The 21709-nt window shown below is 42.9% G+C and overlaps 1 protein-coding gene across 1 annotated transcript in view; it reads right to left on the bottom strand.

Moving 5' to 3' along the window:
- ACACA (acetyl-CoA carboxylase alpha) overlaps positions 1-21709 on the bottom strand; it is a 312028-nt gene that overhangs the window by 242827 nt on the left and 47492 nt on the right. The window contains 5 exon segments of the mRNA XM_070735330.1: positions 5481-5594; positions 14387-14511; positions 16148-16236; positions 18413-18513; positions 20215-20403. Of these exon segments, the coding sequence (XP_070591431.1) occupies positions 5481-5594; positions 14387-14511; positions 16148-16236; positions 18413-18513; positions 20215-20403 (618 nt within the window).

The raw sequence follows: 21709 nt of genomic DNA, 5'->3' as shown, positions 1-21709 counted from the left end.
TGTAAACTTCTATTGCAAAGATCAGTCATGTTAGGACTCTGTCCATAACAGTTGGATTGGCAATATATAAACCAACAACATGTATTATAACTGAACTATGTCTGTTTAGCTGAGGTGTTGCAGACTGCCACAAGGGGGAGCTAGACTTCATATCTTATTTCTCGAGTCACCCTCTCTGTTTCTCTTTGTCTGGCTACTCACTGTTAGGTATGCTCTGCATTTTCTCTGCAATCTCTCTGTATTGTAGTTATGTATATGAGCTAAAATGTGTTTAGGCTTGAAATCTTTGTTTACTAATTATGACAAAGACAACTGGTAAGAAACACTAAGTACTTGGTAATACAGTAATACCTCGTCTTATGAACCTAATTGGTTCCGGAAGTAGGTTCGTAAGGCGAAAGGTTTGTAAGACGAAACATTGTTTCCCATAGGAAACAATGTAAAAGCGATTAATCCGTGCAAAAAGAAAAAAAATTGCAAAATGGCGCCCTACTGGGCGCCGCCGCCCGGCTGTCACCTTCTGAAACAGCCGGGGGGCTTCTCGGCATTCTCCCAAACCGGTCGGACGTCTTCGTGACATCAAAACTCCGCCCATGGAATTCCCTATTGGGATTCCCCACCTCCTTTCTAGCCTCCAGATCGGCCGAAAGCGCCCCCGCTGATCGCAAAAATGGCACTCCACCGAGCGGCGGCGCCCGGCTGTAACCTTCTGAAATAGCCGGGCACTTCTTGGCGGCCTCCGGAACCTGAACCCAAACCCGAACTTCTGGGTTCGGCGTTCGGGAGAACGCCGAGAAGCCCCCCAGCTGTTTCAGAAGGTGACAGCCGGGCGGCGGCACCCAGCGGAGCGCCATTTTGCGATCTGCGGTGGGTTCGTAAGCCAAAAAAAGTTCGTAAGAAGAGGCAAAAAATTTCCGAACCCCGGGTTCGTATCACGAGGTACCACTGTATTTGGATTGTTATTATGACTTATTGTGTATGACTTTAGACTGTTTATCTGAAAAGGTCATTTCTCAGAGTAAACTTTTAATTCAAATTAGTACATCTGTGTGTGGCTGAGTAGTTATTCAGAGCTAATCTCAATCTAAATGTTTCTGTGTAAACCAGGAATACTCTGCTCATAATTAACAAGTCAGTTCCTAAATATCTGAATTTTGATCCTGGGACCATGGGGATGTTGCAGTGGTCATAAGTCACTTTTTTCCAACGCTGTTGTAACTTCAAACGGTCATTAAATGAGGACTAGCTACATCGGGATTAAAAATAAACAAAACAGGAAAATGCATGTTTCCCTCCTTTTCTTTTTTCTTTCTTTCTTTTCTTCCCCTGCTCTCCAATTTCTAGAATGGAAATGAAAAGAAGGACAGGATGTTTTTTTTTAAAAAAACTGGAAGCTTCCACTGGGGTAGAATTATTGAGAGACACTTAGATTCATCTCTTTCCCCCGCATCCACACTATTTTAATTATACGGAAAAGTCGCTAGCAGCTGAGAGCTCTCCAGGTATAGAGTTGGCATTTAAATTGGAATGCGAAAGGGAAAAGTTAAGGAAGGGGCGGGTGGGAGGGAGGGGGGGAGAAACACAAATCAAGGCTTTATTTGAATCTGGAAAAGAAAGGGAAAACTCAAGCGCCCCCAGGGGGAAGCCGTTAACAAAGACCGCTGCTTCTTTTTACACAGTGCGTTGGGGGTTTTTTTTTGCCGGAGTTGAAGCAATGTATCTTCTCTTCTGCTCCTGTGATTTGTACTACGTCTTTCAGTCCAACCCCAGGACGCAGAGGTTGCCGGCTGGATGCCAGCAAACGACGCCGGGAGAAATAGGACACTGCTCCAGGAAGACAAGGGGGAAGTTGAGTAATTGAATCTCTCCATGAGATGCTCCTGAGCATGAGATGTTCTTTTCCTACTGTCCTAGCTTAATGTCATCAGTGTTGTGGCCCTCCAATAGCAGAACCGGACAGTGAGGAGGTTGGGGAGGAATGGGGCCAGTCTTGGAGCCTGGGAAAGGCTCAGACAAGGGTTCTGTATCGAGGCAGAGAGGGAGCCAAGACCACCTGGCAGTTATCAGCTGCCTCCAGAGTCAAGACATCAGCAAGGCAGAGGGACAGCTGGAGCTGCCAGAAGACAAGAACAGCTAAGAACAACTATCTATGGGACTGTCTCCTGCCGCATACCTCCCAGAGACCAATAAGATCGCACATGGTTGGCGTCCTCCAGATCCCGTCGACTAAGCAATGCAGGTTGGCGGGACCGCAGGGGAGGGCCTTCTCTGTGGCCGCCCCGGCTCTATGGAACCAACTCCCACCCACCCCGATATCCGTACTGCTCCCACCCTACTGGCCTTCCGAAAGGCTGCGAAGACCTGGCTTTCCAGGCAGGCCTGGGGGCTGTGAACATTTATATCTGTCACGGCCCAATTGTATTGAATGGTATGCATGTGTGTTGATTGGATTGTTTGAGTTGCGGGTTTTATAACTGTGGTTTTATCGTTTTAATATTTATATTTGACTTCTTTATTACTGCAGTTTGTATTGTTGAAAGCCGCCCTGATCCCTTGGGATTGGGTGGCATAGAAGTAGAATGAATGAATGAATGAATGAATGAATGAATGAATGAAGAAAGAAAGAAAGAAAAAGAGGAAGCAAGGAAGGAAAGAAGGAAGGAAGGAAAGAAGGAAGGAAGGAAAGAAAGAAAGGAAGGAAAGAAAGAAAGAAAGGAAAGAAAGAATGGAAGGAAGGAAGGAAGGAAGGAAGGAAGGAAGGAAGGAAGGAAGGAAGGAAGGAGGATCGACCTGGGAATAAAGCCACACCTTGGAGATGATTGGTCCCTCTCAGAGGCAAATAAAAATAGGAACGAACGGGCCATGGGCTTTTGCAGGAAACAATTATTTCCTTTGTCATTGCAAGAATGGAAAGATCTGTTTGTGACTCCAGTTGAGTCTGTGCCACGTTTGGCCTTGCGTGTATTTGGAAACTAGTTCTCTGGCAGTGTTCCAAGTGGGATGAGGTGTGTGTTTGTAAATATTCCTCTGAAATATTGCCAAGTCTTGCAGACTATGAATGAAAGGAATTCATAGTTGTGTAAATAAAAGAGGTTTTACGGGATTCTGCTTCATGCTTTCTAAGAAAGCCTATGTCTGGACAATCAGGCTATTGAGCCACAAGCAACCTATGGGAAGATCAGCAAAAGGGATGTGACCACTTGCAACCATGTGTTCAAAGTTAAAATGGCACTGAAAAAAAGTGACTCATAGCTGTTTTCACACAAGATCATCTCAGCATTTCCATAGTGACATTATCAAAACACTGTCAGAATTTTTACTAAATCTGCACTTCTATTTCTACTAGTTTTTCTCACCATTCCTATCATCCTTTTCCTCCCACTTAGGACTGTGGAGGGGCGGCATACATATCTAATAAATAAATAAATAAATAAACTGTATGGCTGTAACTTGTTGCTTGTATCCTAAGATTTTTATTAATATTGATTGTTTCTTCATTGCTTATTTGACCCCTATGACAATAATTAAGTGTTGTACCACATGATTCTTGACAAATTTATCTTTTTCTTTTATGTACACTGAGAGCATATGCACCAAAGACAAACTAGACTGTAGCAAATATGACTTCAGCAACCGAGTTGTCGAAGCGTGGAACTCATTACCAGACTCAATAGTGTCAACCCCTAACCCCCAACATTTCTCCCTTAGGCTATCCACAATTGACCTCTCCAGGTTCCTCAGAGGTCAGTAAGGGGCGTGCATAAGTGCACCAGTGTGCCTTCCATCCCCTGTCCAATTGTCTCTCCTTTTCTCATTTATCTTTTCTTCCTTTCAAATTTGTTCACCTATACTTTTATATCTTTTCTTCTTTCCTTTTCTTAATATATATTACTACATATCTATTCTCTTCAATGTGTATTATGTATTGGACAAAATAAACAAATAAATAAATAAAATAAATAAATTCCTTCTGTGCCAATCACACGGCCAATAAAATTCTATTCTATTCTATTCTATTCTGACGCATGGCAATGATTCATATTTATGATGGTTGTTGTGTCCCGGGATCACGTTTTGCGACCATCGGACAAGCAAAGTCAACGGGACAGCCAGATTCACTTAACAACCGCGTTACTGACTGAACTGCAGGGATTCGGTTAACAACCGTGGCATGAAAGGTCATAAAAGGAGGTAAAGCTCACTTAATAAATGTCTCATTTAGCAACAAAAATATTGGGCTGCCTCGTAGTCGTAAATTGAAGACTACCTTTATATCCAATTCATCTAACCACTGCTAAACAACTGGACTTTCTTTTTCCTTGAAGGCATTTTGCTTCTCATCCAAGAAGCTTCTTCAGCACTGACTGGATGGTGGGGAACGGAAGCCCAATGTCTTCAAGGAAAGACAAAAAACGTACAGTTACCTCCTGAAAAAACACCTTTGGGACAATCACGATCTGGATGGCTCTCACTTTGCTAAACAAATAATTCCCTCAACACTGTCAAACTATTTACTAAGTCCATACTACTGTTACTACTAGTTTTTTCTCATCATTCCTCTCACCCATTTCCTTCCACTTAGGACTGTATGACTGTAACTTGTTGCTTGTATCCTAAGATTTTTATTAATATTGTTTCTTCATTGCTTATTTGACCCCTGTGACAATCATTAAGTGTTGTGCCACATGATTCTTGACAAATGTATCTTTTTCTTTTATGTACACTGAGAGCATCTGCACCAAAGACAAATTCCTTGTGTGTCCAATCACACTTGGCCAATAAAATTCTATTCTATTCTATTTATTCTATTCTACTCTACTTCTGAGAAGCTCCATAGACATTCGACAGATTTGGTATTCAGGACTGATTCCGGTGAATTGGTAGTAGCAATCTGCAGGTGGGCCTGCCCCATTCACCCTGGTGCTGTGCTGTGCTGTCTTATTTATTATTTTATTTTATTTTATTTTATTTTATTTTATTTTATTTTATTTTATTTTATTTTATTTTATTTTATTTTATTTTATTTTATTTTATTTATTCATTCACTCATTCATTCATTCATTCAATTTTTATGCCGCCCTTCTCCTTAGACTCAGGGCAGCTTACAACATGTTAGCAATAACACTTTTTTAACAGAGCCAGCCTATTGCCCCCACAATCCAGGTCATTTTACCCACCTCGGAAGGATGGAAGGCTGAGTCAACCTTGAGCCGGTGATGAGATTTGAACCGCTGACCTTCAGATCTAAAGTCAGCTTCAGTGGCCTGCAGTACAGCACTCTACCTGTTGCACCACCCATATAGCCATATTTGCCTGTGTGCAAGCCACCTGTGCAAGCAAACTGCATGTGTGGAAGTTGCGTGTGCACCCAAAGTGAGTGTGTGCAAATACACAGTCCCATTTTCAGTGCTTGGCAAACCGGTATGAAAAATATGTGAGTCCCACCTCTGATGTCATTCACCCCTATCTCTCTCTCTTACCTGGCGGGCTCGTAAGGCCACTCTGGCGTTGGTGGTCTTACTCAATTGGGTCAGTTCCGTCAGAATGTTCATCAGCTCATCGGTCAATGTTGGATCTCGGCCACACAACTGATCCTGTCAAGAAAACAAAGAACATCTTGATTTGCGGAGTCCATATCCAAGGGAGGCCTGCTTTCCAAAATATGGCCTCCATAATCTATTGATACAAAAACCAGCACAGAAAAGCCAAATCTGTGTAATAATATACAGGTCTTTATAGATAATACCTTTTTTAGTATGATTGTCCAAAGAATGGCAATGATAGTTTTTTAATTAGAACTTTAAAGATTGTTTTAACATACAGTATTCGATTTGTCCGTCCATTGTTCTGGGGGGAGAATCACTGACCCCATCAGATAGGGTCCATAACCTGGGTGTCCTCCTGGATGCACAGCTGAGTTTGATCTCCATCTCTCGCTGTGGCCAGGAGGACCTTTGCCCAAGTTCGCCTGGTTTACCAATTGGACCAGGAAACTCTACGCACAGCCACTCAGGCCCTCATCACCTCCAATCTTGATTATTGCAACGTGCTCTACATGGGGCTACCCTTGAAGAGTGTTCAGAGACAGAATGCAGCAGCTCAAGCTGTCATTGGGGTACCCATATAACATCTACCCTCCGCGAGGTGCACTGGCTTCCTATTAGTCTCTGGGCACAATCCAAGGTGTTGGTTATTATCTATAAAGCCCCATATGGTGACCGGAAACTGATCGGCAGCCAGTGCAGGCGGCGGAGTGCTGCCGAGACGTGAGCGAATCTCAGAAGCGCCACGATAGCTCTCGCTGCCGCATTTTGTATGATCCGAAGTTTCCTAACACTTTTTCAGAGGTAGTTCCATGTAGAGAGCATTGCAGTAGTCGAATTTCGAGGTGATGGGGGAATGAGCGACTGTGAGCAATAGCACTTTTTAACAGAGCCAGCATATTTTAATAGGAAAGTGAACACAAGAACAAGGGGACACAATCTGAAGTTAATTGAGGGAAAGATCAAAAGCAACGTGAGAAAATATTATTTCACTGAAAGAGTAGTAGATCCTTGGAACAAACTTCCAGCAGACGTGGTTGGTAAATCCACAGTAACTGAATTTAAACATGCCTGGGATAAACATAGATCCATTGTAAGATAAAATACAGGAAATAGTATAAGGGCAGACTACATGGACCATGAGGTCTTTTTCTGCCGTCAGACTTCTATGTTTCTATTTCCCCCACAATCCGGGTCCATATTTTACCCACCTCGGAAGGATGGACGGCTGAGTCAACCTATAGAGGTGGACCACCCCAAAATGGAGAAGCAATTAAAACCCTATCCTGGCAAGAAGGATTCACCAACACACACACACACACACACACAAAGCACAAGGCATGCAGCAACATTCCCCAGCTTTCAGCCTGCCTGGATCGGGCAAAGGTGGTGTGCGAAGCCTCTCTGACGTGTTCTTTGATAAGGCCTAACGCCTCTCCAGCACCCCCATGTAATTACACACTTGAGTGACTGGACTCTGAAGAAAATTGAAGGCCTGAGCTGCGAACAGCTGCCATTTTTTCTCTCCATCATGCCGGCATGATTACTTGAGAAATGAACAGCCTCAGCTCAAAGCTACTCCGGAATTCTCAGAGGGAATGTGGCTCCGTGTTCAAATAATGAGATTCTTAAGGCAAGCGTTACTTACAATCACATGGAAAAGAAGAAAAAAAAATAAGGAAAGGAAAGGAGAAGAAAAGAGAGGAAAGGAAAGAAGGAAAGGAAGGAAGAAAAGGAAAAAGAAAAGAGAGAAGGGAAGGGAGGAGAGGAGAGAGGAAAGGAAAGGAAAGGAGAGAAGGAAAGGAAGAAAGAAAAGGAAAAAGAAAAGAGAGAAGGGAAGGGAAGGGAGGAGAGGAGAGGAGAGAGGAAAGGAAAGGAGAGAAGGAAAGGAAGAAAGAAAAGGAAAAAGAAAAGAGAGAAGGGAAGAGAAGGGAAGGGAGGAGAGGAGAGAACAAAAGAGAAGAGAGGAAAGGAAAGGAGAGAAGGAAAGGAAGAAAGAAAAGGAAAAAGAAAAGAGCGAAGGGAAGGGAGGAGAGGAGAGAGGAAAGGAAAGGAAAGGAGAGAAGGAAAGGAACAAAGAAAGAAAAGGAAAAAGAAAACGAGAGAAGGGAGGAGAGGAGAGGAGAAAGGGAAAGGATCTTTTCTATTCTTCTTTATTTCCTTCCCATGCTCTCTCCTCTCCTCCTTCTCTTTTTATTTTCCTTCTTTTTATTCTTCTCTATAAAAAGGGGGGGAAAGAAGGAGGAGGGGAGAGAACATGAGAAGGAAATAAAGAAGAATAGAAAAGAAGGGAAAGAAAAAGAGAAGGAAGAGAGGAGAGGGGAAGGGAGGAGAGGGAAAGCAAATGAGGAAAGGGGAAAGGGGGGAGGAGAGGAAAACTGGAATAAGGGAAGAGAAAGAAAGAAAGTTTCGAAAAAGAAGGAAAATTTTACACAGGGAGAGAGAACAGCCTCCATTGCGGGAGTAATGAGGAAATAACAGTTTGTATATGATTGATTTTAAGCATGGTTGTTGCGTTTATAACTATATGTTGTTTCATTTTATGGTGGAGAAAAATAAAAAATCTTATACCGGAAAAGAAAGAAAGAAGTTGAAGTGTGTGTGTGTGTGTAAGAAAAAGAGAGAGAGCTTTTCATATTGCACAGATTAATATTTAAGTAAGACAATGGTGGTATGTATAGCCATCACGTATCAGCTGCCATAAGAAACTTGTTTGCCCGCAAGAAGAAAAAACAGTGTCTTTGTTTAAACTTTATAAATTTCTAGCGAACGCGCCACAACTTTACAAAAAAAAGGAGAAAAACATGCAGAAACACCAGAAGGGGTTTTGGAAGCGCAACTCTATGAATGAGCATCTTTGAAAGCATGAGGCTTTCTACAAAGCATGGGACAAATGTTCCCATTGGTTAAAAAAAAAGAAATTACTTAAAAATTATACATCAAGAAAAATGTCCAACTAAAACAACATGTAAAACCATTAAACAACGACATGAATCATAATACCAAATTGAAACGATAAAATGTAAACATCGATCGACACACATTTTGAACTACAAAGAAACTGAATGGATAAACTCATAAATCACTGATAAATGATGGCACTAGCAACTACGTCAAATACATATGGATAAAACTTCAGGAAAATCTATACCACCTATATGCTTAAACCACAGGCCACAAAACATAGAAGCCCCAGCTCCAACGCTGCCCCCCCCCACTCTTCTTAGTACTCTTTTCTTGCGCTATTTTTCTATCCTTCCTCCTCTTGTATTTCTTTCCCTTCTTTCTAAATCCCTTTCCCTTTCTTTCCTTCTCCTTCCCCAATCACGCATGCTATATAAGTAAACTATAATTGCTAGAATGTACATTATATATAAAGTGTTCCCTCGATTTTCGCGGGTTCGAACTTCGCGAATAGCCTATACCACGGTTTTAAAAAAAAAATTAATTAAAAATACTTTGCGGATTTTTTTCCTATACCACGGTTTTTCCCACCCAATGACACCATATGTCATCGCCAAACTAATAATTTTTGCAAATAAATAACAAAAATAATAATTATTGTTAATAAATAATTATGTTTATAAATATCAAGATCACTAAGTGTCTTATTCAATGGTGAGTACCAGTAATAATGGTGAGTAAATGGTTGTTAAGGGAATGGGAAATGGTAATTTAGGGATTTAAAGTCTTAAGGGATGACTTGTGATACTGTCCATAGCCAAAAATGGTGTATTTACTTCCGCATCTCTACTTCGCGGAAATTCGACTTTCGCGGGCAGTCTTGGAACGCATCCCCCGCAGAAATCGAGGGAACACTGTACAGTATTCCCTTTATTTTTCTGTACCCTGTTTTTAATGTATATAACCAATAAACATTTAAAAAAAAAAAAAAAAAGAAAGCATGAGGCAGACAGTGATATGATGGATGCCATCAATCCTGGGCTTAACTCTCCCACTGGCTACATTAAAAAGGCATTTTTCTTCAGCTCAACTATATTTTAAAATACCGGCCTAGACAAATATTTTTACTCCTCCAAGTCATAGGAAAAGGGAGAGGCATTATCTGCTTTTGTCCTTGTAGTTGAAAAAGATGGGGTTGGAGATTTGAAGGACATCAGTGGCCAAACCAGAAGAGAGGTCCCAGCAGCACCAGACCAATGTTTAAATCTCGGGGACCGCCTTCTGCCGCACGAATCACAGCGACCGGTTAGGTCCCACAGAGTTGGCCTTCTCCGGGTCCCATCGACGAAACAATGTCGTCTGGCAGGACCCAGGGGAAGAGCCTTCTCTGTGGCGGCCCCGACCCTCTGGAATCAACTCCCCCTCGGAGATTAGGACTGCCCCCACTCTCCTTGCCTTTCGCAAACTCCTTAAAAACCACATCTGCCACCAGGCATGGTGGAATTCATCCCCCCAGGCCATTTCCGCTTTATGTATGGTTTGTCTGAGATGTAGGACTGTTTTTATATTAAGGGTTTTAAATTGTTTTTTTGGATTTGTACTGTGTTTTGTTGTTGTGAGCCGCTCCGAGTCTTCGGAGAGGGGCAGCATACAAATCTAAATGAATGGATGGATGGATGGATGGATGGATGGATGGATGGATGGATGGATGGATGGATGGATGAATTAATGAATGAGTGAGTAAATAAATAAATAAATAAATAATTTAATGAGACATTCTGAGATAAAATAAGAGATTATTGTCAGACCTCGAGAATGGCGGACGGTTGTGGTTGGTGAATTTTAGGGGGAAGGCATAAGAATGCAAAATGAGGACCAAGTCTGGCTATTCAGTTTGAAAAGGTTAACACTAGTAAAATAGCTGCCTAACATGCAGTTACGATATGCAGGTGATGCTCTATAAACAACTGTTCTTCCATAGGGGAAAACAATCCACAAGGTCTTGAATACGAAGCCAAATTTCTCCCCTTTCGTCTTTTCAAAATGGAGAATTTTGTCTTTTGCCTCTTAAAAGACAATCACTTTGATGTATCGGTGCAGATTATGCTGATCCTTGTGCTCCACAGCAGTATTTATTTATATTGATTGGTTCCTAATATGACTGGATTGCTTATTTGTACCCAGACTATCATTAAGTGTTGTACCTCATGATTCTTGACAAACGTATATATTTTTTAATGTACACTGAGAGCATATGCACCAAAGACAAATTCCCTGTGTGTCCAATCACACTTGGCCAATAAAGAATTCTATTCTATTTTCTATTCTATTCTATTCTATTCTACTCTACTCTATTCTACTCTATTCCATTTTTCCAATGTCAGCAACTTTTAAGATGGGTGGACTCCAACTCCCAGAATTCCTCAAATAGCAACCAAGATGTTTGAACTTCAGCTCTCAAAATTCCCCAAGCAGCAACTTCAAGATGTGCGGATTTCAACTCCCAGGATTTTGCTTGAGGAATTCTGGGAGTTGAAGTCTGTACATCTTATAGATGCTGAAGTTCAGAAACACTGACCTACAATTTTATTATTCCTATTTAGCAGGTGCATAATAATATGTATAAACATTCTTCTAGGACGGAAAACTGTACTAAATTGTTGACACATAAGTATATTCTTTGAAGAAGTCCATTCCATTCCCTTTTCCAGTGACCACTGGTCGTATTTGGTCCTCGTTGCGGCATTTTATGTATGGTACGTTTGTATGTATGATTGGTTTTTATATACAGTGGTACCTCGAGATACGAGTTTAATTCGTTCCGGACCTGGGCTCTTAAGTCGAGCAGCTCTTATCTCGAACGACTTTTCCCCATAGGAATTAATGTAAATAATTTTAATTGGTTCCAGCCCTCAAAAAACTCACAAAGTTAGTCTAAATTATGCAGAAAGATATGTTTTTAATGAAGAAATGTACATGTACATATAAATGAATAATGAAGTTTCTTTCACTTAACTTGTAAACTTTCTTAAACTTTTAAATTTACATATGTTCAACTTCTCTGCCACCCAATCCTGTAGGACAGAGGTCCCCAACCCTTTTTGCACCAGGGACCGGCTTTAAGCGATCAAGAGAGGAATGGGTGAATGAATGGACGGAGGGTGGGAAGGAAGGAAGGAAAGAGGGAAGGGACAGGAACAGAGGAAGGAAGCAAGGAAACTTATGAAAGGGGAGAGTAAGAGAGGAATGAGTGAAGGGAGGGAGGGAGGGAAGAAGGTGGGAAGGAGAAAGAAAAGAAGAAATAGAGGAAGGGAAGGTAAAAGAGAGAAAGAAAAAGAGCAAGAAAGAAAGAAAGAAAGAAAGAAAGAAAGAAAGGGGGAAGGGACAGGAACAGAGGAAGGAAGCAAGGAAACTTATGAAAGGGGAGAGTAAGAGAGGAATGAGTGAAGGGAGGGAGGGAGGGAAGAAGGTGGGAAGGAGAAAGAAAAGAAGAAATAGAGGAAGGGAAGGTAAAAGAGAGAAAGAAAAAGAGCAAGAAAGAAAGCTGCAAGCACCACACACACCCCGAGCCCCCCAGGCCGGCTGCAACCTTTTAAAACACGCGCGCCGCTTCGCAGCTGTCTCCTGAAGCCGAACGCGGAAGTTAGCGTTTGGCTTCAGGAGACAGCTCCTTGGCGCTTGTATCTCGAATTTGGGCTTGTAAGTAGAACAAAAATATCTCTCCCCTCCCAGCTCTTATCTCGAGTTGCTCTTAAGTAGAGCAGCTCTTATGTCGGGGTTCCACTGTAATGGGTTTTTAACTGTTTTTTAGTATTGGATTTTGTTGTACTGTTTTACTGCTGTTGTTAGCCGCCCCGAGTCTGCGGAGAGGGGCGGCATACAAATCCAATAAATAATAATAATAATAATTTTAAAACAATAGAAACATAGAAGTCTGACAGCAGAAAAAGACCTCATGGTCCATCTAGTCTGCCCTTATACTATTTTCTGTATTTTATCTTAGGATGGATATATGTTTATCCCAGGCATGTTTAAATTCAGTTACTGTGGATTTATCTACCACATCTGCTGGAAGTTTGTTCCAAGGATCTACTACTCTTTCAGTAAAATAATATTTTCTCATGTTGCTTTTGATCTTTCCCCCAACTAACTTCAGATTGTGTCCCCTTGTTCTTGTGTTCACTTTCCTATTAAAAACACTTCCCTCCTGGACCTTATTTAACCCTTTAACATATTTAAATGTTTCGATCATGTCCCCCCTTTTCCTTCTGTCCTCCAGACTATACAGATTGAGTTCATTAAGTCTTTCCTGATACGTTTTATGCTTAAGACCTTCCACCATTCTTGTAGCCCGTCTTTGGACCCGTTCAATTTTGTCAATATCTTTTTGTAGGTGAGGTCTCCAGAACTGAACACAGTATTCCAATTGTGGTCTCACCAGCACTCTATATAGTAGTGGCAAGAATGCCCTTAGGTCAGTGGTTCTCAATCTGGGGGTTGGGACCCCTGTGGGGATCGAACGACCGTTTCACAGGGGTCACCTAACATCATGGGAAAAAATAAATCTTCTATTCTGGCACCTTGGAACATATTTTTACAATCCGACCAATCAGGCGTTTACAGTGGGGGGTGTCCCTCTGACCTTCCTGCCAATCAGCTAAGAGCTCTGTTGGGCGATTTACTGCTAGACTTATGGTTGGGGGTCACCACAACATGAGGAACTGTATTAAGGGGTTGTGGCATTAGAAAGATTGAGAACCACTGCTTTAGGTGAATTGAGTGCCATACAAATTTGATAAATAAATAGATATCACTCCATCACTGGAGAGGGGTATTTTGTGTCTGAAATGATGTAGAATCTCCTGCCTGAGGGATGGGCTAGAAGTCCTCCAACTCTCTATTTCTGCTATTCTGTTAAATAAACGCATGTAGGCTCCAACTTCCAGAATTTTGGCTGAGGAATTCTGGGAGTTGAAATCCGTCCATGTTCAAGCTGTGGACATTGAGTGCCAAATGGTAGGTCTGCTGTAGTATCCGCAGTTGTACCCCACCGCTTTAAATCTGAAATGAGTCATTACTACAGATCGATCATACCCTTTTTAAACTCCTAGGTACAGTGATACCTCGTCTTACAAACGCCTCGTCATACAAACTTTTCGAGATACAAACCCGGGGTTTAAGATTTTTTTGCCTCTTCTTACAAACTATTTTCACCTTACAAACCCATCGCCACGGCTGGGATGCCCCACCTCCGGACTTCCGTTGCCAGCGAAGCACCCATTATTGTGCTGCTGGGATTCCCCTGAGGTTCCCCTCCATGGGAAACCCCACCTCCGGACTTCTGTGTTTTTGTGATGCTGCAGGGGAATCCCAGCAGAGGAATCCCAGCAGTGCAAAAACGGGCGCTTCGCTGGCAACAGAAGTCCGGAGGTGGGGTTTCCCAGCGAGGGGAGCCTCAGTGAAATCGCAGCATCGCAAAAACACAGAGGTCCGGAGGTTTCGAGGACTTCAGTGTTTTTGCAATGCTATGATTTCACTGATGCTCCCTTCGCTGGGAAACCCCACCACCGAACTTCCGTTGCCAACGAAGCGCTCGTTTTTGCGATGCTGGGATTCCCCTGCAGCATCGCAAAAACACAGTAGTCCGGAGGTGGGGTTTCCCATGGAGGGGAGCCTCAGGGGAATCCCAGCAGCGCAAAAATGGGAGCTTCGGCTGGCAAAAGGGGGGGAATTTTGGGCTTGCACGCATTAATCGCTTTTCCATTGATTCCTATGGGAAACATTGTTTCATCTTACAAATTTTTCACCTTAAGAACCTCATCCCAGAACCAATTAAGTTTGTAAGACAAGGTATCACTGTACTACAAACTCTCGGTTATACTTCAAGTGGGTCTGCTCAAAGAGTGGGAAAGAAATTGTGCCCAAGAGCTTCCACTTACAATGAGCATTGTCACCAGGAGGTTCTTCTTGGTCACTTGGGCGTGGGAAAAGATGTAGTTGAGCACAGTGTTCATGTCGCTTTTGTTCTCCTCTCGAAGGGCAAAGACGCACTTATCATAGTGACCTGCAATCAGAAAGCCAAATAACACATTTCTTTTAAAATAAGAGACGCTTGATTACAAGAAGGGTCATGGCATGATGGTCAAGATGCTGGTGTCAGCATTCCGAGTAGCACATCCACCAAAAGTAGAACTCCGAGGCAGGGAGGGTCCTCAAAGAACACGTTTCCCTGAACCCTCCAGAGTGTCAAAAACAGCACAACGGCAAACCGGAAGTGCGTTTCCCCAAACTTCCAGTTTGCCTGTTTGGGCATTTTTTTCACATGCCAGGCTTCAGTAAGACCTGTGCGCATGCGCAGGGAGCAGCGCGGGGCAGTGTTGCACATGTGGGGGGGAGGGAAGGGGTAAGGGCACTTGCACGAATGCTAGCACACCCACACTCCACCTTCTGGCACGCGAACCAAAACAGGTTCCCCATCACTGGCCTAGAGTAACTGAAAGTGGGTGGGTGGCTATATAAAGGGAGGGAGGGAGGGAGGGAGGGAGGGAGGAAGGAAGGAAGGAAGGAAGGAAGGAAGGAAGGAAGGAAGGAAGGAAGGAAGGAAGGAAAAGATGAATGAGGGAGGGAGGGCGGGAAGGAAGGAAAGAGGGAAGGAAGGAAAAGATGAATGAGGGAGGATGTGAGGGGGGAAGGAGGAAAAGATGAATGAGGGAGAGGGAGGGAAGGAAGGGAAAGATTAATGAGGGAGGATGGGAGGGGGGAAGGAAGAAAAGATGAATGAGGGAGAGGGAGGGAGAGAGGGAGGGAAGGAAGGAAGGAAAGAAGGAAGGAAGGAAAAGATGAATGAGGGAGGGAGGGATGAAGGAAGGAAGGAAAAGATGAATGAGGGAGGGAGGGATGAAGGAAGGAAAGAAGGAAGGAAGGAGGGAGGAAGGAAGGAAGGAGAAGATGAATGAGGGAGGGAGGGATGAAAGAAGGAAGGAAAGAAGGAAGGAAATCTTAAATGTTTTAAATGTGTTCAGATTATTTATGATTTGTTTTTCTCTGCTGTGAGCCGCCCCGAGTCCTCGGAGAGGGGCGGCATACAAATCTAAATAATAAATAAATAAATAAGATGAATGAGGGACAGGGAAGAAGGGAGGGAGGGAAGGAAGGAAGGAAGGAAGGAAGGAAAAGATGAATGAGAGAGAGGGAGGGAGGGAAGGAAGGAAGGAAGGAAGGAAGGAAGGAAGGAAGGAAGGAAGGAAAAGATGAATGATGGAGATGGAGGAAGGAGTTAATATTCATGGCTCATGTGGACAATGTAGAAGAACTAACCGAAATGGAATGAATGGGGAGGCAGAGATGGATGATTTAAACCGAAGCAAAAGCACTAGCAATGCTCATGAAGGGCTAATATGGAGAGGGAAGGACAGACCATTCTAACCGCTGTTACCCTGGGTCAAGGGCAATGGGAAATCAGCTCTAAAGGCTGTCCCACGAGACTACGGTTAACCAGCCTGCCTGACAACTGGTAAAAGTTAACCCTCCTTTCGAAAAGAACAATCTCGGTTGGCAAAGCCTTTTTGGGCCAACATCCCAGTACAAGGCTGCCACCTGGCGGCCTGAACTATTACGGCTTCTTCTTCTTCCCCCTTGTCCTATCCCTCATGGCAACTCCCCTTCTTTGAACATTCAAATCCAGAACGGAGATGACCCACCGTGTTGGAATTGAGTTTCCACCTTCAGGTACTGACGAAGCAAATCCATCACGACTGCCTTCATGTGACCTCGGATGCCACTTCGGTACCTGTAACAAACCACACACACCCTCCGATGAAAATACTGAACTGGATAACACAGGTCAAAATATATATATATATATATATATTGTAATCATCACAGTTGACCTTGTACTTTTCTGAATCATTTTTTGTTCTGATTTCAAAAATGTATATTTAGGGGTTTAAAATGTTAAGGGAAGGCTTGGGATACTGTTAATAGCCAAAAATAGTGTATTTACTTCCGCATCTCTACTTTGCAGAAATTCGACTTTTGCGGGCAGTCTCAGAACGCATCTCCCGCAAAAATTGAGGGAACACTGTACTAAAAAAAATAAAGGGAACACTTAAACAATATAACTCCAAGTAAATCAAACTTCTGTGAAATCAAACTGTCCACTTAGGAAGCAACAGTGACTGACAATCAATTTCACATGCTGTTGTACACATTCAACATTGTACAGAAAAAAGGATTCAATGAGAATATTTCATTCATTCAGATATAGGATGTGTTCTTTGAGTGTTCGCTTTATTTTTTTGAGCAGTGTATATAGTTTTTCTGTAGCAAGCATAGTTTCCACGGAGTACCCTCATTATTATAAGGTATAGGAAATATACTGGCAGCATTAAGAAAGCAGTAACACAGATCTACAAAAAAGTATTTTTTTGTAATCATTGCAGCTGACCTTTTATTTTTCTCAATCATTTTTTTGTTCTGATTTCAAAAATGTATATAGTTTTTCTGTAGCGGGTATAGTTTCCATGGAGCAGCATCATTATTATAAGGTATAGGAAATATACTGGTGATGTTGTAATATACATTGCAAATGTAGAAATAACGTAATAACAAAAATGCTTCTATATCAGAAACTTTATGTGATAGGGCAAAACTAAGCGTATTTTTGGAATCAGCTCATCAAATTGCATAAAACAGACATATTACCTGTGCTGATTAATTTTTTTTTGTGTTGACTAGTGTAATCTTTGACATCATGGTTGAATTGCAAACACGCTTCCAGGATTGATCTAATGCAAAGGTCTTCAAACTTGGCAACTTTAATACATGTGGACTTCAACTCCCAGAATTCACCAGCCAGCACAGCTGGCTGGAGAATTCTGGGAATTGATGTCCACAAGTCTTAAAGTTGCCCAGTTTGGGGAACCCTGGTCTAGTGATTAAAGGCCCAGGCTAGAAGCCAGCAGAGGATAAGTGCTAGTAATGCCTTAGGCATGAAAGCCTGCTGGGTGACCTTGGACCCATCACCAGGAGACAGTGAGTTCTCGTCCCACTTTAGCCATGAAAGCCGGCTAAGCGACTAAGGGACAATTACCAGGAAAAGGTGAGTTCCAATCCCACCCTAGCCTTGTAGACTGACCGTGTGACTTGAGCTCAGTCACTCAGCCCAACGTACCTCACCAGGTGGTTCTTGTTGTTGTAGGGCACTGATGGCGAACCTATGGAACAGGTGCCACAGGTGGCACGTGGAGCCATATCTGCTGGCACATCAGCCGTTGCCCTAGCTCAGATCCAATGCGCATGCGTATGCCGGCCAGCTGATTTTTGGCTCGCACAGAGGCTCTGGGAGGCTGTTTTTGGCCTCCAGGAGGATGGGAGAGGGCGTCTTTACCCTCCCCCGGCTCCAGGGAAGCCTTTGGAGCCGGGGGAGGGCGAAACACGAGCCTACTGGGCCCACCAGAAGTTGGGAAACAGGCCATTTCCAGCCTCCAGACAGCCTCCAGGCATTGAATTATGGGTTTTTTGGGACCCGAGGGAAAAAAGGTTCACCATCACTGTTGTAGGGAAAATAGGAAGAAGCAGCAGTATTGGGAATGTTGGCTCCTTTGAGTTATTTATAAAAATAATAAAGGCAGGATGTAAATAAGACACATAAATCCTCACTCATACATATTGTTGTTGTAACCCTCATGGATAATGTACACTTTGAAGCCACGAAGGTCAGACTCAAGAGCTTCATAATTAGGTGGCCTTTCCTAAGAATCCATCCTGTGGTTCTGGATTCCACCACTGATGTTGCGATGCTTCATTTCAGAGTTTTCAGCAGTACAGCAAGTCCTCAACTTATGACCATTCATTCAGTGGCCGGAGTACTACCGGGGTTAATGGCTGGATCCTCCACAGAGAAGACTATCATTTGGCTTCCTCGTTCAGATTTTGTCCAAGATCACTTGTGTGATCACACTCACCTTTGAACCAGCTGCACAATACTCTGAGTGTTCATGAAGAAAACCTCACGCTCCGATTTGCGGTTTAAGGTGGCGGCGTGACTGTCCAGGATGTTGGCAATCTACAGGAAGTAAAGAATAGATAGATAGATAGACAGACAGACAGACAGACAGACAGACAGACAGACAGACAGACAGACAGACAAGATAGAAGATAGATAGAATTCTTTATTGGCCATGTGTGATTGGACACACAAGGAATTTGTCTTGGTGCATATGGGAGAAAAAACTAGTAGAAGTAGAAGTGCAGACTTAGTAAAAAAAGTTGACAGTGTTGAGGGAATTATTTGTTTAGCAGAGTGAGGGCGTTTGGGAAAAAACTGTTCTTGTGTCTAGTTGTCTTGGTGTGCAGTGCCCTGTGGAGACATTGTGAGGGTAGGACTGGAAACAGTTTATGTCCAGCATACGAGGGGTCAGTAAATATTTACACGGCCCTCTTTTTGACTCGTGCAGTATACAGGTCCTCAATGGAAGGCAGGTTGGCAGCCACTGTTTTTTCCGCAGTTCTGATTCTCCTCTGAAGCCTGTGTCGGTCTTGTTGGGTTGCAGAAGAAACTGGGATGTGACACCATCAAAGTTTTGGATTTGACCGAAAAGGTGGGAATGGAGGATGCACACACAACACACAAGAATCCAACAGGCTGATCTCAAAATTTAGTGCACGTGGCTTTCTTTGTTGAAAGTGCAAGCGTCTAACTACTTAAGGTTGCAAAAATAGGCCGGTCTAATTTCTAAAAATTAAAACCACAGGCCAAGAAGATTTTGAGTAGAAAAAGTTTTGAATGTTTGCGTATGACCTGCTTATATGTACAGGTAGTCATTGACTTACAACAGATTGTTTCATTATCCATTGTTGACCTCTCCCGATTCCTAAGAGTCAGTAAGGGGCGTGCATAAGTGCACCAGCGTGCCTTCCATCCCCTATCCTAATGTTTCTCTCTTACTAGTATCATGTATATAAATATTATTATATCTTTGTATACCACCAATGCATATGTGACAAAACAAACAAACAAACAAATAAATAAATATATTGACCTCTATCACAATCATTAAGTGTTGTACCTCATGATTTGGACAAATGTATATTTTATTTATATACACTGAGAGCATATGCACCAAAGACAAATTCTTTATGTGTCCAATCACACTTGGCCAATAAAGAATTCTGTTCTGTTCTATTGTTTCTCTCTGTCTCTTTCCTTCCTTCCTTCTTTCCTTCTTTCCTCCCTTCCTCCCTCCCTCCCCTTCCCCTTCCATTCTTTTTTCTCCCTTCCTTACTCTCTTCCTTTCCCTTCATCTTCCATTCTTTTTCCTTCCTTCCTTCCTTCCTTCCTTCCTTCCTTCCTTCCTTCCTTCCTAGACTATAAATTTATAAAGTGTAAATCTTTATGATTTATATTAATATTGATTGTTTCCTGATGACTTATTTGTATCCTATGACAATCATTAAGTGTTGTACCTCATGATTCTTAACTAATGTATATTTTCTTTTATGTACACTGAGAGCATCTGCACCAAAGACAAATTCCTTGTGTGTCCAATCGCACTCAGCCAATAAAAAATTCTATTCTATTCGTGTAAAATCAAGCTTGGGCTTTCTTCTGAATAGGCCATATTTTCGGGAAAACACCGTACCTAGATCCTCCTTCCCCGCCCTCCTCCTCATCTCTCACAATCAAGGATGTGATTCTTCAGTCTAACCCCTTTCTAGTCAGTTTCATCTCCCTTTCAACCCAGACCACGGGCAAAACTTTCCTCACCTGCTGGCTGGGAAACTGGCAGAGGACAGATGTGATGTTACTTGCATACTGGGCTATTTCTTTTTTGATGGATTTTTCCACGTTGGGAGGGATCCGTCCAGAGACGCTGGTCATGATATCCTGGAGCTCCAGTAGAGGCAAGGATGGATCCCGGAGAGTTTTCATTAAGCGTTCAACCCAGTTCTTCACCTGAGTTAGAGGTGGAGTTGAAAGTAAGTCAAGACAACAGGTAAATGAGTGTTTTTAGGAGGGAGGGAGGAGGGATAAGTGTGGGAGGGAGGGAGGGAGGGAGGAAGGAACGAAGGAACGAACGAAGGAAGGAAGGAACAAAGGAACGAACGAAGGAACAAAGGAAGGAATGAAGGAACAAACGAACGAACGAACGAACGAAGGAACAAAGGAAGGAACAAAGGAAGGAACGAAGGAAGGAACAAAGGAAGGAAGGAAGGAAGGAACAAACGAACGTACGAACGAAGGAAAGAACAAAGGAAGGAACAAAGGAAGGAACGAAGGAAGGAAGGAAGGAACAAAGGAAGGAATGAAGGAACGAACGAAGGAACAAAGGAACAAAGGAAGGAACGAAGGAAGGAACAAAGGAAGGAAGGAACAAAGGAAGGAAGGAACAAAGGAAGGAATGAAGGAAGGAATGAACGAACAAAGGAACAAACGAAGGAACGAAGGAACAAACGAAGGAACGAAGGAACGAAGGAAGGCACGAAGGAAGGAATGAAGGAAGGAACAAAGGAAGGAACGAAGGAAGGAACGAACGAACGAACGAACAAAGGAACGAACGAAGGAAGGAACGAAGGAACAAATGAAGGAAGGAACGAACGAACGAACGAAGGAAGGAACGAACGAAGGAAGGAACGAACGAAGGAGAAGGAACGAACGAAGGAACGAAGGAAGGAAGGAGAAGGAAGGAACGAAGGAAGAGGTGAGGGAGGGAGGGAAGGAGGGAAGGAGGGAGGGAGGGGGAAAAGAGCTACATTAACCTAGGGCAGTGTTTCTCAACCTTGGTAGCTTTCAGATGTTTGCACTTCAACTCCCATAATGCCTCAGTCAGCATGCAGTATTCTGGGAGTTGGAGTCCACTCGTTTGAAACCTGCTAAGATTGAGAAACACAGCCCTTGGGTAATGTTCTGGAGATGTGTTAGAACTAAGCATGCAACATTAATTGGGCTGACTGGCATAAGGCATTAAGGTAGCAATACCGCTTAAATTAATATACTGCTTCATAGTTCTTTACAGCCCTCTCTAAGCGGTTTCCAGAGACGGCCTATTGCCCCCAACAATTTGGATCCTCACGTTACCAACCTCGGAAGGTTGGAAGCCTGAGTGAACCTTGAGCTGGTGAGACTCGAACTGCTGGCAGCAGGTAGAGTTAGCCTGCAATACTATATTCTAACCACTACACCATCACGGCTCTTAGACTATGGCTTACAATGCCACCAGAAGGGGAAGAAATTGCAATAGCATTAATTGATTGATTAATTG

Source organism: Erythrolamprus reginae, chromosome 1 (genome assembly GCF_031021105.1).
Source record: "Erythrolamprus reginae isolate rEryReg1 chromosome 1, rEryReg1.hap1, whole genome shotgun sequence".
Classification (NCBI taxonomy): Eukaryota; Metazoa; Chordata; class Lepidosauria; order Squamata; family Dipsadidae; genus Erythrolamprus; species Erythrolamprus reginae.
Note: the sequence above shows the minus strand (reverse complement) of the source record. Positions and strands in the feature narration are given on the sequence as shown.